The following is an 18,615-nucleotide window of genomic DNA, read 5'->3' on the forward strand; positions in this document are numbered from 1 at the left end:
AACAACTATCAATAGAAAATTTTAACTGAATAATTGTATTTAAATATAAAGTATATACAAAATCAAACAAAAACCAATAAACAGAACTCTGGTCAGAGAATTAACCATGTGAGAGCGAGGTTGGGCACAAACTAGGTTCGAAGTTCGAGTTCAGAACTATCATTCGGATTCGGTCAGTTCAGATACGTTCGTGAATCATTCATGAGGTCCATATAATCCGGAAACCAAGTTCAGAGTTCAAATAGTTCGAAAATATCATTCGGATTCGGTCAGTTCAGATACATTCGCGAGAATTACTAACTACGCTATGCATGAGCACTAGTACTGGACTTTTCATTTTCTCTATGATTAAAGAAAGTTATAATGTCCTTGGACTGAAAAAAGTGAAAAATAAATAACAAATCAGGTGACCAGAAACATTGTCAGGTCAGTAAAGTGTACTTGTCAAGCTTCAAAGACTCATTTTAGTAAAAAACTGGAATACTATTCACGGTTAAAATGACACGGTAGTTTTTGAAGCTTTTGATTTCACCCCACCATGATTTTACATCACATGACCTCACCAGAAATAATGTAGTCTTTTCTGCACTTGGATAAGAATTTTGTTCCAGAAAGTCATTTTAAATCTTTCTGCCCATATTGATGATATCACACCACACACAAAAAAGGAAAAAAAATGGAAAAAGAAGACGCCCACCGTGGGGCTCGAACCCACGACCACAAGGTTAAGAGCCTTGCGCTCTACCAACTGAGCTAGACGGGCGGTTGTCCAAAACCACATTAATAGCTATTTGAAAGCATTTCATTAAAGATCAAAATAGGAGAAGAAATAAATGCCAGTAAAATATGGGTACGAACCGGAGTAGATTTCAGTCTTTGTTTACTGGGAGCAAACAAACTCTGCCCAGTTAAAAAGTATTTGCAGTCTTGCTGATTTGGGGTTTGACCGAGTGAAAAAGGGAAAGATCGAAGAGGCAGCCTGCCCTTCAACTGTTTATGTACTTACCCTGACTCATTTTCTAAAACCATCAATATACATTTTACACTCAAAGCTCAAAAGTCAGCCAAAGTGGACAACCCCATGTGTAGGGGGATGTATGAACCCATGCCATGCTAATCTCCTACTTGTGCTTAATGAACCAAAGATTTTGGTTACCTTATTCACGATTTATATGGACGGATACCAGATTGCTAGGTGCTGATACCATTTCATATAAGAGTGGTCTTGACCGTTCTGTTGGCTAAATGGTATCAGTCCCTAGTAATGTTGGTATCAGCCCATATAAATCAAGACCTTATTTTCTTTGTTTTAGGGATGATGATTGGAAAATGTACAAAACAATCCTAGTATTAGGACCCGATTCACAAAAGCATCTTACTGTTATAAACTATTAACAAAATGATCGTACTTCCGTTAAAAAGGGAGTTAAGTGGTGACTCACAGTTAAATATGTTAATGAAATTACCTATATGTCCTTCATATTATCCTTCCACACACATTTTTAACTTTTGCCTTCATTATAATTTTTTTTGACAGTGGTGCTATTTGTTGGTGGTGGTGGTGCCGCTTATATATCGTTACACCGCATTCAAGATCGTAAAACCACATTCAGGTTCGTTACACCGCATTCAGGATCGTTATACCGCATTCACCCAAAGGGTTCACCGCTTCCCCTCCGGGGTTTAGCAGGTATTCTTAAGCTTCCACCACCACCACCACCGCTTCATCACCACCACTTCAACCAATTAGTTAACTAGGAAGAGTATTTGAGGGAGGGTATATTTGGAAAAGATAACACCGTTTTATTCAAAAGTGCTAAATCTGATGGAAAAAGACCATTTTGTAAATGGATTACAAAAGTATGATCATTTTGTGACCGAATTACAAAAAGTATGGCCATTCTGTAATTGGCCCATGATGATTTCGGTTTCGAACTTAAGTAACAATTTGGTGATGACGAGATTCAGTTTTGAACTCCGATTACTAATAGAGCATTTGGATACAAATTTGTTTCTGATTTCTGCATGTCGAAGTTAGAAGTAGAAGTCAGAAGCAAAACTATTTTGCTTCACTTAACTTTTCGATTTTTAGAAGTCGTTTTGAAATATGACAGCCAAACTGACTTCCGACTTTTGGACTTTTAGAAATCAAAAAGCTATTTCTGATGTGCTGTCCGAACAGACTATAATATCATCAATAGTTTTATTATTGTGCTTTCATTTCGTTAAAAGTGATACCTTTGATTTTTCAATTTTATCTGAAAATAGACGAAATTGGAAAAACAAAAATATCACTTTTTGTCAGACGGATGAGTATCGGTTACATGCAACTCGTGCAACATAAAAGTAAGGGGAACAGTAGTATTATTCCCATATACTATTCCAAGACAAGTGATTCAAACAGAAGAGAACTCTTGATTAGAGATATCAGTCAAGGATCTTCTTGTTTTCGGGTATAAAGAAACAGTGAAAAGTAAAAGAGAAGCCTGAGTTAGAGGAAAGGAGACAAGCAGTTAAAAACAAAAGAAATAAACAGCAAAACAGTGACAAAACAAAACATGATCTCTTATTTTCCGGTTTTCATATCTTGCACCGAAATCCATCAAACACACACTCCATCCCCTCCCTATTCTCACCTTATTTAGTAATTGTACCTTGTACCATACTACAACCTTTCAATCCCCCATGCGAGATGCTTCACGCGCACATATGACCGGTACTAGTCAAACCCAAATGACCATAATGCCCTCAACATTGCATGTCAAGCTACTAGCTTGTGTAAAATAAGTCAATTTTAACATTTAACTTGTTGGGGAATTTTCCCTCAGCCATCGTGAGGAAATCTGAATATAACCCTTATAAAGGAGTCTCGGAAAAAAGTTACTTAGCGGCTGGTTAATTTAACAATCATTTCATAACCCTTGAAAGGGAAAAAATTACGAGGTCTAATAATGTGTCGTTCACAATCTAGATTAAGCAACGTTTATGAATAATTGCACGGAAATTTTTCAGAAAATATTTTGATTTTTTCTAATAAGGAAAAGAATATAAATCCAATCATCTCAGACTCTAGAGTCTAGATTAAACCAAATATACAGGTGTGATTTCAAATTACAAAGGGATATTTTTGGAGATTTTTTTTCGATGGGTGAAGCTCTGTCAAACTTGTATAGTCAAGCAAAAAGTAAACCAAAAAAAAAGTCATTTTGATAATCAGATGTGAATACTCACTTTTTTTCTTCTTCAGAATACTAGTACTATATACGCCAGTAGTTGTTCTGGGAGCAGCTTTAAATAATGGATATTTCTTCCTCTCATTTCTTCAATTCACAGTTAGTGTTTTTCAAGTGTCATTTTCTTTAGTTTCACACATTCATTCTTGGTTCATATTGATCTATTCAAAACACAACTACAACTCCAACTATAGTTCTTGGTTTTAGAGCAAAAACAAAAACAAAACCAATCAATACATCCTCAGTGAAAAATAAGTAAGTCAAAGAGAGAGAGGGTTTGCAATGTCATCACAGGATACAACTGAGGACATAAATAAGGTAGAGTACTGGAGATGGACTGAAGAACAGGGTATAGAGCTTGGGTCTATAGAAAAACCAGAGAAAAATTTACAAACAGTAGAAGAAGGAGAAGCACAAGTGAGTGAAAAACAAGTAGTAATGGAGGAGAAGATGAGTAATAGTAATGATAATAAAGAAAAGAAATTGGATGAGAGTAATAATAAAGAGAATCATACTAAGAAACAGCAACAAGTAGTTATTGAAGATGAGGAGAAGAAACCCATTAATTCTTTAGCTCCAGTTGGATTTAAGGAATTGTTTAGATTTGCTGATAATTTGGATTATGTTTTAATGGTGATTGGTACATTAGGTGCTATTGTTCATGGTTGTTCTTTACCTTTGTTCCTTAGATTCTTTGCTGATCTTGTTAATTCTTTTGGTGCTAATATTAATCATATTGACAAAATGATGGATGAAGTCCTGAAGGTAATCATCATCATCATCATCCAATTCCATCAATTTTGTTTTTGTTGATTTGATTTGATTCACATTTCTTGATTTTTTTTGTTTGCAGTATGCATTTTACTTTCTTGTTGTTGGTGCATCAATTTGGGCATCCTCATGGGCAGGTGCAATCAGCATCCAATCTCTCTGTTTTGCTCTGTTTTTGTGAAGTTTCAGAAATTTTGATTATTTTTTTTTTCCTGTGTGAATTTACAGAGATATCATGTTGGATGTGGACTGGAGAAAGACAATCAGCAAAAATGAGAATCAAATATTTAGAAGCAGCATTAAACCAAGATGTTCAATACTTTGATACAGAAGTTAGAACTTCTGATGTTGTTATTGCTATCAATACTGATGCTGTACTAGTCCAAGATGCCATTAGTGAGAAGGTAAACAAATTTTCTTTTCAAAACCCAAATTAAGTCTAAGGAAACTGAATCTAATTATGTTGTTTTCGGGTTTTTTCGAAACAGTTGGGAAATTTCATGCATTATATGGCAACATTTGTGACTGGATTTATAGTAGGATTTACTGCTGTTTGGCAATTAGCTTTACTTACACTTGGAGTAGTACCTGTAATTGCTTTGATTGGAGGTATTCATACTACTACATTATCCAAATTCACTTCCAAAAGTCAAGAATCTCTGTCTCAAGCTGGAAATATAATTGAACAGGTAACAACATTAGATTTCTATCTATGCTTCTAAATTTCGAGTTTTGAAGTTTTTTCTTTAATCTGATTGTGGCAACAAAATTGAATGAATTGTGCAGACAGTGGGTCAAATAAGAACAGTCTTCTCATATGTTGGTGAATCAAGAGCATTACAAGCTTATTCCACTGCACTAAGGAATTCTCAAAAAATTGGTTATAGAATTGGATTGGCTAAAGGGATTGGTTTGGGTGCAACTTTCTTCACTGTCTTCTGTTGTTATGCTCTTCTTTTGTGGTATGGAGGTTATTTAGTTCGTCACCACGATACCAATGGTGGTCTTGCCATTGCTACCATGTTTGCTGTCATGATTGGTGGATTGTAAGTTGTTTAATCTTTCGCCTCGAAATTATGTGTTGTTTTAATTTTTGAGTGTTTGCAAGAATTGAAAGTTTTTGTTGTTGTGTTGATTATGAATAGGGGATTGGGTCAAGCAGCTCCAAGTATGGCAGCATTTGCTAAAGCTAAAGTAGCAGCAGCAAGAATCTTCCAAATTATTGATCACAAACCAAGTATTGATAAAAATGCGGAAACGGGGCTCGAATTAGATTCAGTAACAGGACATGTTGAATTGAAAAACATCAATTTCTCATACCCATCAAGACCAGATGTTCAAATCCTAAACAACTTCTCATTAAATCTTCCGGCCGGAAAAACCATTGCCATAGTAGGAAGCAGTGGTTCTGGTAAAAGTACTGTTGTTTCTCTAATCGAAAGATTCTACGATCCATCTTCAGGTAATTTCACTAGATTCTTTTTCTTAATTTTCTTTGAGTTTTTGTTCTTGAAACTCATGTATTAGGTAAATGAATTACATGTCCACAGGGGAAGTATTGGTAGATGGGAAAGACATAAAGACATTGAAATTAAGATGGTTGAGACAACAAATTGGACTTGTAAGCCAAGAACCAGCCTTATTTGCAACATCCATCAAAGAAAACATGCTCTTAGGTAGAACTGATGCTATCCAAGTTGAGATAGAAGAAGCAGCCAGAGTTGCTAATGCTCATTCATTCATTATCAAACTCGCCGAAGGTTATGATACTCAGGTAATGCTTCTAAGCTTAATCTTGCTATTCGAGCAACTGAGGCACAGACTGCATTACTGCGCCATGTGTCTAGGATGTCATGTCTGGGTTTGCTCTCGATAAATTGGTCTAGAGAGGATCTTTTTTTCTTTTTGCATTGAGTTTTGTACAGTATTGACAAAAGGTGTGTGTCTGGGTAATGTTATCTGTTATATTCTAGGATGTGGTTCAGATCTCTGGATGTATACTTGCCAATTGGTTTGGTAACATGTTAATGATCTGTCATTTTCTATCCGTATAACAGTCAATAATGTTAAACAAGTCATATTCAGCAATTATGTGAAACTGTTTTTCTGAAGAAAAAAAATGATTTTTTTGTGAGTTAAGGCAAAAAAATTTGTAATTAAGAAAGGACTAATTATGTACTAGTGTACTTTGTTTAATTCTTATAAAAAAATTTGGGGTTCCTTGTAGTCAACTGATTCAAACCTAGCTTATTTTAAGTCAATCATGGAGAGAGTTGTTTCATATAAAACTGATAGAAAAATAAGATAGTCTCAGTCAACATGTGCTGAAATAAAGAATGGAAAAAAAAAAAAAAATTTATATTCAATTGACTTTAAGTACTGTTTTAACTCCTAAATACCTGCAAAATCATGATATTAAACTCAATATTTAATTGATTGTTGAAAAGTAAAAAAGTAGTGGTAAAAGTTTGTTACTGGCAGTAAAAATTGAGATATTGAAGTGAATTGTAATTTGGTAATTGCAGGTAGGAGAAAGAGGGTCTCATTTATCTGGAGGACAGAAACAAAGGATTGCTATTGCCAGAGCAATGCTTAAGAACCCAGCAATCTTACTATTGGATGAAGCAACAAGTGCATTAGATTCGGAATCGGAGAAGCTAGTACAAGAAGCTCTAGATCGGTTTATGATTGGAAGAACGACTCTAGTCATTGCACATCGTCTCTCAACTATCCGTAAAGCTGACCTTGTGGCAGTTTTGCAACAGGGAACAGTTACTGAAATTGGTACCCATGATGAACTTTTCGCAAAAGGTGAAAATGGTGTTTATGCTAAACTCATTAAAATGCAAGAAATGGCTCATGAAACTGCTGTTAACAATGCAAGAAAAAGTTGTGCAAGTGCAAGGTATGTCACAATATTGTTACCTAATTTCATTACTGATACTGAACTTGATTACGCAAAAGAGCAATTGTTTAACTCAGTGTTGATTTTCTTAACAGGCCTTCTACTGCTAGAAACTCTATCAGCTCACCCATAATAACCAGGAATTCATCATATGGCCGATCACCATATTCACGAAGACTATCTGACTTTTCTACAGCAGATTTTGTGCACTCTATCGACGGTTCCTATGCTAATTATAGACATGAAAAGCTTCCATTCAAAGCACAAGCAAGCTCGTTCTGGCGTCTTGCCAAGATGAATTCTCCTGAATGGGCGTATGCTCTTGTTGGCTCAGTTGGTTCTATAGCATGTGGTTTCATAAGTGCCCTTTTTGCCTATGTTCTTAGTGCAGTTCTTAGTGTCTATTACAGCCCAGATCATGCTTACATGCGCAGAGAGATTGCAAAGTACTGTTTCGTATTGATTGGGGTTTCTTCCGCAGCTCTTATCTTCAATACATTGCAACATTTCTTTTGGGATGTCGTAGGTGAGAATCTAACGAAGCGGGTTAGAGAGAAGATGTTGGCAGCAGTACTAAAGAATGAGATGGGCTGGTTTGACCTCGAAGAGAATGAGAGTGCTAGAATTGCAGCTAGACTTGCAATGGATGCCAATAATGTTCGATCAGCAATTGGTGACAGAATTTCAGTTATCATGCAGAATTCAGCTCTTATGCTTGTTGCCTCTTTGACTGGTTTTGTATTACAGTGGCGCCTGGCCCTTCTCCTCCTTGCCGTTTTTCCTGTTGTTGTTGCCGCTACTGTTTTGCAGGTTCGTGTTTCAAATAGCTTCCTATATATTTTCTGCAAATCCTAACTAATTGGCTTCAGAATTTGATGAGACAATCTGGTTACTAATTGTTTATTGTTTGTAATGTCAGAAAATGTTCATGAAAGGATTTTCGGGTGATTTGGAAGCTGCACATGCCAAGTCCACTCAGTTAGCTGCTGAGGCAGTGGCCAATGTCAGAACAGTTGCTGCTTTCAATTCAGAAGAGAAAATTGTCGGTCTCTTCTCTGCGAACCTCGAAACACCTCTGAAACGTTGCTTCTGGAAAGGACAGATAGCTGGAAGTGGATTTGGTGTTGCCCAGTTCTTACTGTATGCATCTTATGCTCTTGGTCTATGGTATGCCTCCTGGCTTGTTAAGCATGGTATATCCGACTTCTCAAAGACTATCCGTGTCTTCATGATTCTAATGGTGTCGGCTAATGGTGCTGCTGAGACACTAACTCTTGCACCAGACTTCATCAAAGGTGGTCAAGCCATGCAATCTGTCTTCGATCTACTTGACCGAAAAACTGAAATTGAACCTGATGATCATGACACAACTCCAGTCCCTGACCGTTTACGTGGTGATGTAGAACTCAAACACATTGATTTCACCTACCCATCTCGCCCTGACACACTAATATTCAGAGATCTGTCTCTCCGTGCTAGAGCTGGAAAAACGTTAGCACTTGTTGGTCCAAGCGGATGCGGTAAAAGCTCAGTGATTGCTCTAGTTCAGCGATTCTACGAACCAGCATCTGGTAGAGTACTGATTGATGGAAAAGACATCCGCAAGTACAATCTAAAAACATTACGGAGACACATCGCAATGGTACCACAAGAACCATGTCTATTTGGTGACACAGTTTATGAGAATATCGCTTACGGACGTGAATCAGCAACAGAAGCCGAAATCATTGAAGCTGCAACATTAGCAAATGCACACAAGTTCATTTCAGGGTTACCAGACGGATACAAAACATGGGTTGGTGAGCGAGGAGTGCAGTTATCAGGTGGACAGAGACAAAGAATTGCCATTGCGCGAGCCTTTCTGAAAAAGGCTGAGATAATGTTACTAGACGAAGCAACAAGCGCCCTAGACGCAGAATCAGAAAGATGTGTGCAGGAAGCCCTGGATAGAGCTTGTTCAGGACGAACAACAATTGTTGTTGCACATCGGTTAGCAACAATTAGGCACGCAAATGTGATAGCTGTAATCGATGATGGCAAAGTAGCTGAACAAGGGTCACATTCACATCTACTAAACCATTTCCCTGACGGTTGCTACGCTCGCATGATACAGCTGCAGCGATTTACGCCTATGCAACCGATCGGAATGGTTTCTGGATCGAGTTCGTCGGCACATATTAAAGGAGCAGACAAAGAAAGTTAGTAACAACATAGAGTCAGTAATGGTTTTTCCTGTCAAGTGTTTTTTGGTTTTTGATTTTCCTTTTTCTTTTTTTGGCGGTTTTTTCTGTTAAAAATATATAGTAGGGATTTTTATGTAATATAATTTTCCAGATTAAAATGGACTGTTAAATGACTAAAATTTAGACTAAATTTTGTGAATCAACTCATTTACTGCAGTTTTGAGCTCAAACTCAAAAGTATTAGAATGTCCTCCAAAATGGGGTGACCCCAAATGTGTAGGACCCTCCATCCTTCGTCTAAGAAGGGACATCCTTTATGGGAGGTGGATCCCATTTCCCATGCCACGGTCAAAAGACGAAGTGATGGAAGTGCACATGACTTTGAGAAACAGCACGTTGTCCCAACACTACGTCCGGATCCAGTCACCTTCTCTTCCCAGGGGTATCCTAGTGATTTAGTCCTACTGTTTGATCAATAAGCTCAGAAGGCCTAGAAAAAACATCCGCCCGTCTAGCTCAGTTAGAGCGCAAGGCTCTTAACCTTGTGGTCGTGGGGGCGTGGTTTTTGGTCCTTTTGTTTTGGAATGGACCCCTAGAAAAATGATCCTTTTGCAGAGACCTGCAGCAAGAATACTACTCTAGTAGTTCAGGTGCAGATGCTTGTATGTCTATTTTTACTTCTTCTGTTGACATTCTATGAAAATGAATAACCTGTAGGGCTTGAGCTTTTCTGATATTTGTTCACATGTTATGCAGGGTATCCAGTCCCCATCAGAGGTAACGGGTGACGCGAATTTTCACCTACAAACCATTGCGAATTGGTGATGGATCATCCTTCTTTTGCCCACATCTGCACCATTTTCCTCTTATGTCTTCTTTCACCTACTTATACATGTTTTTTTCTATGACATTGAACCACCAACAACTACCTGAGAGTGAGAATGATAGATCTAAAATATACTCTCTTTTTTTCTCCACCATTATTTTCAGTGCTGATAAAAACTTTGACATGTGCATTGTAGGGTTAACCATCACATGAAAACAAGTCAATCTTGTCTCCTCATTTTCTATCAGAAGAAGAAAAAAAAATATTACCCAACTTCTTCCATTCTTCTTTAGTGGAAGTGACTAACAAAGTAGTGCTAGTACGATTCTATTATGCAAGTGGCTGGGGTAGGAGGATAATACGACTGCTTGGTTAATGGTGGGTAGGGTATATATGGTTTAGGAAATGAGATCAGTATCCTACAAATAGATGTATATATGAATTGTGATTGGTACAATGTCCTAGTCCCATTTTAGGGTATCTTTATCCATGTCTCCTAATGCACGTGGAATCCTGCCTTTAGGACCACTTAATCTGTACTAATGTCTTTGTAGACATATCAAGAGAGATGGAGATTTATGAGATGAATGCATCCCCTCATCCATGGTTTCTATTCATGGTGTTAATAATTGAAAGATCATTAATCCGAGCCGACCTTGTTTAAGCTACAAACGAATGATAATAGTACAGTGGGTAAAGTGGTAATCATACCACTAACCTCCTGACTTTGAAACTTTACCAATCAAAAGAATATCTCACTTTCTCTTTGTTGGCTCAAGATTGGTTGTGCTGCACTGCTGCTAGATCAAATATGCTAGGAGGGAGCAAAAAAAAAAAAATCTTGATCAGTTTTCCAAGTCTGACAGAAAAACTAAAAACAACGCCCACCGTGGGGCTCGAACCCACGACCACAAGGTTAAGAGCCTTGCGCTCTACCAACTGAGCTAGACGGGCAGTTGTCTTTTCAATAGGTCTTACCCACTTTATACGATGCAACTTCCACTGGACGCAAGTAGAAGGTTAAGACCCTTGCGCTTGATCAAATTCATTTGTTGAACTTTAACACAAGACTTCAGAAACTTTGATTTTTAAACTAGCTAAATTCTTATAAGACGAAAAACTCTAAAAACATTTGAATTTACAACCTAAGTCTAAAAACAGATGCCAAAACGACAAATTATATGGTAAATTTCAGGCTGGAAAAGTCCTGACGTTTAAAGACTATACCAAAACTGTAGTTGTATCCTTCAGCAGAGTCCTCACCTTGTCAGTACAGACGTCTAATTCTTTAACATGGAGCCGGTAATAATGCAACAGCCTCACCTCCAATAGCAAGGAGCTCCCCATCTTTAAAGCATTTTGTTGAGAACTTCACTCTGAAAATATGAGATAGCATGACTAAACCATCAACAAGCAGATACAAATAATTATGCATCTCATGAGAGGGACAAACAAACCCACATGTTTTTGTTCCTAAATTCCCTTATATTAAGAGCCAGTATTTGAGCTTCTACTTCTTCATCAACGTAGACAGGCAATTTGAATTGCAAACTTTGAGAAACATATATAGCTCCTGGCTGCAAAAATAAAATAAACAACTTCACTGAGAAACATCAACTGGCAGTAAAGGGCAAAGGAAGTTTTTTTCTTCCACAGAAAGTATGAAACTTTACCATCTATTCAAAAATTTGACAACTCCAAGAGTCAACTGATTTCAGTAGACAATAGTTAAATACCTTGGAACCTAGTTGGATTCGAGGTAAATAAAAGCAACCCAAATATGTACACCTCTAAAGTAAAAAGTATAAGATAAATTCAATAAAAGACAATATAACTTGAGAGAGGGAGCGAAAGAATTACAAAATGAGAAGCAATTATCCGAGGGAATAGGCTAGCAACAAGCATTCCATGAACGATTCGATCTTCAAAACCACAAGATCGAGCAAAATCTGAATCAAAGTGCAGCGGATTTATGTCATGGGTAAGTTTTGAGTACTCAGTAACATCTTGTTCAGAGAATTTTCTTGATTGTCTCAGAACATCTCCCACTTTAAGAACACAAGTTCCTGTAGATGAAGTGGCAAAGCTTAAGGATGGGACGAAGTTTGAAACCAAACGCTTCAGAAGCATTGTCTCATAAAAACAAGGTACTTCGCAATAAACGACAAACTTCCCTGAATCTGCAAATAGAACTTACATTAGATAGAATGTGGAAACAATTTATTTACTAACAAAGCTAAGCAACAGCAGATATAAACATGTTTGTTATGAAGATAACCACTACTCAAAATTTGCCAAGAACTTTTAAGCCTTACGAGGTTATGAATCTCATGAGGATCATATACGAAAGCATATAGCAGAACGATAACAGAGATCCAATTAAGAATTATCAATAACAAAACGCATAACCGTATTAAATAACTTGATAAGACTAATTAAGTTGATACACCTTAGCACTACAAAACCGTACAGCATACATGGGTCACGAACAAGACTAGATACTCTGGAACCCATTATGCAACAGTAATATGACTTCCACTCTACCTACTGCTCCACATGAGATGTTGTGCTTAAACCATGAGGAGTTCTGTAGCAAAAGGCATCCTAGAGAAGATCAGGCCTAACGTAGTATACACACACCAATTACTAAAACTATAAGGTCAGATTGATTAGCTAAGATAAAATAAGCTATCACACTGATTTCACTGTAATCGACCAAAACAATACATATCGCGTCAGTGACTACTATACCAACATTGCTTCCCCTAACCTCATAACTAGATGATCGCTTGTGCAGTGGTGGGGCCTACCAAGAAAAAAGACTGTTTCAGTGCGTTTTTTATTGACGTGCAGACGTTTCAGACAAATAAAGCCATTTTCTATTCTTATTATCGGCCAGATACCGTCACCGAGAAGCCTGGATCTACTAACATCCATTTCACATCCTTCTTAAGCAGCTCCTCAGTTTGGGATGATTTTGCATGGATGTATTTCCATATTGGCATTCTGTAGAAGTTTGTGTAGGTATTCTTCATACATACACGACCTCACAAACGAACAAATTGGTGAAACAATTATTTGATTATTTGATCAAGTCACTTAAAAAGGGTCAATGTTAACCTCTATTTCTACTTGTCAGCAGGAAACAGAAACTCCAAATAACTACTTTACCTGATGAGCCTCTAAGCACTGTGATGAGTTGACAGGGGTGACGCTTGAATATTTCTAATTTCGGACCTCTTTTGGGCGACTACAACAGAATCAAGAGATAGCAAATGACAAGATCCCTTCAATCCCGAGAACAGGAGTTAGCCAGTCTAAATGTGCCTTTGTTGAGCAATTCTTCAATGCTGTTGTAGATACGTGGCTTTTGATGGATCTAACAGGATATGGTATCTGCAGTTCTGCACATACATAATTAAGAGCCATAGTGAAAAATCAAATAAATTAGGGCAAGCATGATAGCATAACTAACCAGAGAGAAAAAACAGATGCGAGTTTGGTCTATTAAACAAACCATTGTTCTGTGAATTTTTTTTCAGTGATACCCGAAAGAAACTCCAGGATTGAGTGGCAAGCTAGCCAGGACAGAGCTGCAGTGTAGTCTCATTGAGCAGTTTAAAACTGTACGATCGTAGGACAGCACATGTACTAATACTTCTCCCTCAGTACTGACAAATGGATTAAGAGTTTCGTAAGGAGTAACTAGATGGTGTTAGCGTTTGATAACATAAACATATTATACTAGGACAAGGAATTGGCTCTACATATCAAAAGATGCCATAATTATAACCTCATGATGTGAACCTCTAAACTGCTTTCACTTAACATAGCAAGAAGCTCTTATCCTATTACACACTCAATAAAGTATTATGCGTAAGGCATGAACTACATCTGTTTTAGCACCGAGAACTAATTCCAGTTCACAATTTATGAATAAATATAACAAATTAAGCTATAGTAAACCTTGAATAAGTTAAAAACTAAATGCAGCACTTGAAGTCTAGGAAGTTTTTGTGTCTTGTCAAGTTCTAGACTCGTTCAGATCTTATAGTCCTCCTATGATGTTAGCACCGAGAATCTAATTCCAGTTCACAATTTATGAATAAATTTGACAAATTAATCTATAGTAAACGAGTAGAGAGCACTGAGCACGTGCGTTGCACGTCAGCGAACAATATTTTTTCATACACATCTTCTAGTTTCGATAAAATATTACAGGCTGCAACAACATATATTATAGCATGCCATCAAATAAAACAATAAAACGAAACATGAGGACACACTTTGATAAGCTAGTAAAAGATCCTGGGATAGTTACAGGAGACTCTAGATTTAGATGTTTGTTGAACAAAAGAGGTATATATGCTGCATCATTGGCTGGGCTTGGTCGAGATCCCTCTAGAGGGCTAGGATATTGTTATACATAGCAGTTTATAACTATATAGACAGTACGAATAGGACCATTTTCTTCGAAGAGCTAAATATTAGAGTGTCATGGAAAGGTTTGAGATGATGTACAACCTATTGTTAAGATACTATAATTACAGCGTAGCGCTAGCATTATCTCTCCTCGAAGACAGATAATTCATGATATAACCAACTCCAAACATTCAGCCTGCGAAATGACAAACTCATCTTCACAACATATCTTTCACTAAGATTTCCCTTAATAATTATAGCTATAAGGATCAATATACTCTATCAAATTACCAATATATTAAATGAAATCCACTAATACCATCTCCACCAGCACGTTTTTGAAAGCATGAACAATCAACTTATCCAAATCAAACCAAAAAATATGCAGTTGAACTGTTGAAGTATGTATCCGTATCATTTCAGGCTTGGCCAAACATGTAACAATCCAACAAAGCTTGGTATGCTTTAGTGGCTTGTACCAATTATAGCTGAAGCGTCTATTTACTTTATACTGTAAATGTTTTAGTTTTAAAGTTTGCTGAACCGATTTGAGGACACTTCAAATTGTGACTTTAAAAGAAATTAGCAGTTGGAACGAAACCGGTTTGAGAACACTTCAAATTCAGTTGAGACCACTTGAAGGTTTTTTAAGAAGCTAGTACCTTCATGCTTGTTGTGGTTATCAGTGACCTAACTACATGGTTATCACTGACCTAACTGCACACATTAAGGTCCCTTGCCAATTAATAAAATTATACTAACAGAAAGGAAGAAATACCCACATCAGCATAAAAAGTTCCAATGAATCTAAACTTTGCTAAGGTTCAGCTTGTATAAGTTATTAATTGAAGCTAGAGAGTGTCGTTACAAATGTGAAGCAAAGTATCAATCTCAATCACCTGAAATTAACAAAATCTCAAACAGCACTACATTCATGTCCTATTACAATTTACTGAAAAAACGAAGCAATTTAATTTTTCGATAGGGAACCCTAACCTGATGACAACAGTGACGAATTAGCGAAGTGAAAATTGAATCTGTATGATGATTTGGTGCTGCCCTAGAGTAAGTTTGGGGGAGAAAATAAAATCAGTCGAAACTTGACTTGAGGGAGAAGATGAAATCAAATGAAAATCATTGAACACTGTCGGGAGAAGATCGATGGGAAGAAAAGAGGAGAAGAGGATAAGGATAAAGAAAAAAAAAGGAATTTTTTCTGTATGTAATTTTATAGGTTAGTCCATCGAACGGCTGTGGTTCAAGACGAAGACAATCCAACGGCAAATGTAAACAACAGTGTTTTTTTGAAAGATATGGTTGGTGTACGAAAAGTGCAGCGGTACACGAAAAATACGTGAAATAAGCTTAGCGTTTTTCAGTTTAAGTTGTTGGCATTAAAAGGGGGGAGATCTTGAATAAGTTAAAGAGGAAGCTAAATGCAGCACTTGAAGTCTAGGAAGTTTTTGTGTCTTGTCAAGTTCTAGACTCGTTCTGATCTTATAGTCCTCCTATGATGTGTTCCTAATTTGAGTCAGTAAAAATGTCCTTAAGAAATTGTATTCTGGTTACCTTTTCTACTCCACTGTCAATGTACTGTGAGTAGGAAAACTTAAGCCGTTCCCGGATGTAATATAGCCAATTGCTGACCAATGTCAAATGTAATTTGGCTCAGTGATCCTCTTGCTGGTTTTCTGCATACACAAAACCCTCTAATCAAACCTCTTTAAAATCCTAAAACTACAATCAAATTTCAGGCACATGACAATTAATTCTTCGAGGCATTTTATCAAACAGTAATTAACCAATACTGTTTTCTTTCTTCTTCTTTTTTGACATATAAGAGCAATCAGAAAAACAAAGCCAGAAGAAAGAAAGAAAACAGAAAAGCAAGACAGTTACAAGCTGAGAAGAACAACATGACATGTATATTCTTAATCTTTACTTTTTTTAACCTAATCAATCAAATTACCAAAAAGAAAAATAATGATAATATGTGGTTCAAATCTTTTATGTAGGTACCAAGACCAAATTGCCATGATGAAAGTGATCGCAGGCAGAATGTTAAGAATTGCAGAAGCAAATGTGGCTAAAATTTAAAATATAAGAAAGTTATCAGGAAGGTCGGGTCGGTATACTTAACAGATTGAAAAACCAGACCCATACCCATCATCTTCTCTATCCAGAAAACACTGTAAAAGTTTCAGATTCGAGATTCTCCAATTTCATGTTAAATTTTCTCAAATTTGTTGCAGCTAAAGAGATGTAGTATTGAAACTGGAATAATTTGATTGAAAGTTGAAGAAATTTGAGATAGAATCACCCAAATCCAAGAAACTTAAAAACCGAGGACATTATCTATGACGAACAGAACTAAGTTGATATGATATGACCTCCACGAGACTGCTCTACATGATGTTGTGCTTACAATCATGAGGAGTTCTGTTGCAAAAGGCAACCTAGAGAAGATGAGGCCTAACATAGTATATACATACCCATGACTAAAACCATCACACTAATTTCCTTGTAATCGACATGCCAAATCGCATCAAGGACTACTAGACCAACATTAACCTTCATAATGATCACAACTTCAATTAACAAAAATGTCGTAACAAATGTATACAGATTGCCAAAGATACCACCATGTTTCTGCAAAAACACCAGCGCCAATTCTCGGTTGAAATTGATTGGCGCAGGTGCAAATGCAGGAACATGTGATCTTTAGGCAAAGACGAATACCCTCTACAGAACCAAATTGAAACCAGCCATATATATATATGATACTGACATTGATCTAGAACATGCGAAAAATGATTAAGAAAGAGAGATTTGACGAATGCTTACCTGTTAAAATCACCACGTGAAAACAAAACCCTAGAAACGTGAAATCCAAATTTGTGAGCCAACAGGAATACTCCACAACATTTGATTTCAGCTGATAGACTCGTGGATGATCGTGTGGATGTTTTCTACGACAGATTCAGATTTTCAATACAGAGAATCGAAGATGTACGGTGGAGTTTCTGTGAGGAGGAGATTGAGTTGGCATTTGGGGATTTCTCGGTTTTTCTTTGTCCGACAACAAGAGCTTCAGCTTTCTATGAGTCGCGTTTTATATTTCTTTGTCATGACCCTTCCTTCAGATCAGCGGTCTAGATGTATCCAACATGGGAACCTAACCCGACATCTTCAGCATCCTCTCTCTGTTAATGGGTACCACTTTACTTGCATTTCCTCCCCTCCCAAGATCGCTAATTAGCGTTTCCTCTCCAAAAAGATTGAAATTAGTGTTTCTTCTCATCGTCATATTTTCCATCCATTATTTAGTTAGCTGAGTAAGCACCTCTGTATGCATGGCATAAAGTGTACATGTGTTTCCTGACCTTCCTAAAATACCCTCCGCTAATAACCAGTTCACATACCCATCTGTAGCCACTAACCTAGAATCCATCACCGATTCCTCCATCACCTAATTTCTCTTGACCTAATTTCTATCTGAATTTCTATTTAGAGTCTTCTCTTGACCTAATTTCTATCTGAATTTCTCCAAAGACAAGATTGATAGCGAACCCTGGTTCGGCATAGATTGGAATTACAAGGGTTACTAAATGGGTTAGATTGAAATTACAAGGTTCGAAAGAACGAACAGAGAAGAAGTAGCAGTTAGCTAAAAAATCGAAAAGGGTTTGGAGGAGAAATAAAAAAGAACAGCAAGGATGAGTATTTTTGGTGACTTGGGAGTATGGGTTCAAGTATTCATGGATGCTTGCTGATGCTCGGTGTTGTTGCTGCCATGCTCTTGTGGATTTAAGAGATGATGGATGATTTGAAGATGGGTCTGGTAGAATGAATGGGTTGAGTTGTCATGAGGAATTGATGCAGGAATTGAAGACTAAGGTTGAATTCGAGATGGATTTGAGATTGAAGTGAGTGGATGTTATATTAAAGGGGAGATTTGGGTTAATAACAAATCCGACAACTGAGTGAAGAATGAAGGGTTTACTGGCGGCTATAAACTTGAGAGATGAAGATGCAGTTGAGTACCCAGGGTTCGATTAGTGAAGATGAACAAGATTGAGATGAACTTAATTAATTAATTAATTGAAACCCTTGTTCGATCGCTTTGCATATAGTGGAATCAAAATAAACCATAATTTTCTTTTGATTGAATGGTTACATGAAATTGCAGATGAAGAATTAAGGTTTGGTGCCGAGATTGATTTGGGTATTTGGGTTGGTGGGCGATTACAGATGGGTGTTTTGTTTTAAAATGAG

At 37.0% G+C, this 18,615-nt stretch overlaps 2 protein-coding genes and 2 non-coding genes across 8 annotated transcripts; 1 reads left to right on the forward strand and 3 right to left on the reverse strand.

Annotated features, from left to right (window-relative positions):
- Positions 1–690: 690 nt before the first annotated feature.
- TRNAK-CUU lies at positions 691–763 on the reverse strand. Its single transcript has one exon. It is a non-coding gene; the product is annotated as a tRNA-Lys (tRNA).
- Positions 764–3,234: 2,471 nt separating this feature from the next.
- LOC113309469 (ABC transporter B family member 1-like) lies at positions 3,235–9,284 on the forward strand. Its single transcript, XM_026557887.1, has 10 exons — positions 3,235–3,998; positions 4,087–4,141; positions 4,233–4,408; positions 4,493–4,693; positions 4,791–5,050; positions 5,150–5,466; positions 5,555–5,778; positions 6,530–6,909; positions 7,005–7,719; positions 7,829–9,284. Exons 1-10 carry the CDS (start codon positions 3,516–3,518, stop codon positions 9,110–9,112), a joined length of 4,095 nt encoding a protein of 1,364 aa, XP_026413672.1. The 5' UTR covers positions 3,235–3,515; the 3' UTR covers positions 9,113–9,284.
- Positions 9,285–10,707: 1,423 nt separating this feature from the next.
- Positions 10,708–17,774, reverse strand: LOC113309470 ((R)-specific enoyl-CoA hydratase-like). 5 transcript variants are annotated; one of them, XM_026557891.1, is made up of 7 exons: positions 17,185–17,774; positions 15,910–16,031; positions 13,090–13,322; positions 11,779–12,098; positions 11,380–11,495; positions 11,182–11,294; positions 10,708–10,732 (listed from the first exon to the last, which is right to left on the reverse strand). In XM_026557891.1, the coding sequence occupies exons 4-6, from the start codon at positions 12,046–12,048 to the stop codon at positions 11,207–11,209; spliced, it is 474 nt and encodes a 157-aa protein (XP_026413676.1). In that variant the 5' UTR covers positions 12,049–12,098; positions 13,090–13,322; positions 15,910–16,031; positions 17,185–17,774; the 3' UTR covers positions 10,708–10,732; positions 11,182–11,206. The 5 variants fall into 5 exon arrangements, with proteins under 5 accessions (XP_026413676.1, XP_026413678.1, XP_026413675.1 ...); XM_026557890.1 differs by lacking the exon at positions 10,708–10,732 and adding an exon at positions 13,436–13,589 and having other exon boundaries at positions 10,879–11,294; positions 17,185–17,771; XM_026557889.1 differs by lacking the exon at positions 10,708–10,732 and having other exon boundaries at positions 10,879–11,294; positions 17,185–17,771.
- On the reverse strand, positions 10,800–10,872 carry TRNAK-CUU. Its single transcript has one exon. It is a non-coding gene; the product is annotated as a tRNA-Lys (tRNA).
- Positions 17,775–18,615: the final 841 nt, after the last annotated feature.

Source organism: Papaver somniferum, chromosome 9 (assembly GCF_003573695.1).
Source record: "Papaver somniferum cultivar HN1 chromosome 9, ASM357369v1, whole genome shotgun sequence".
Lineage (NCBI taxonomy): Eukaryota > Viridiplantae > Streptophyta > Magnoliopsida > Ranunculales > Papaveraceae > Papaver > Papaver somniferum.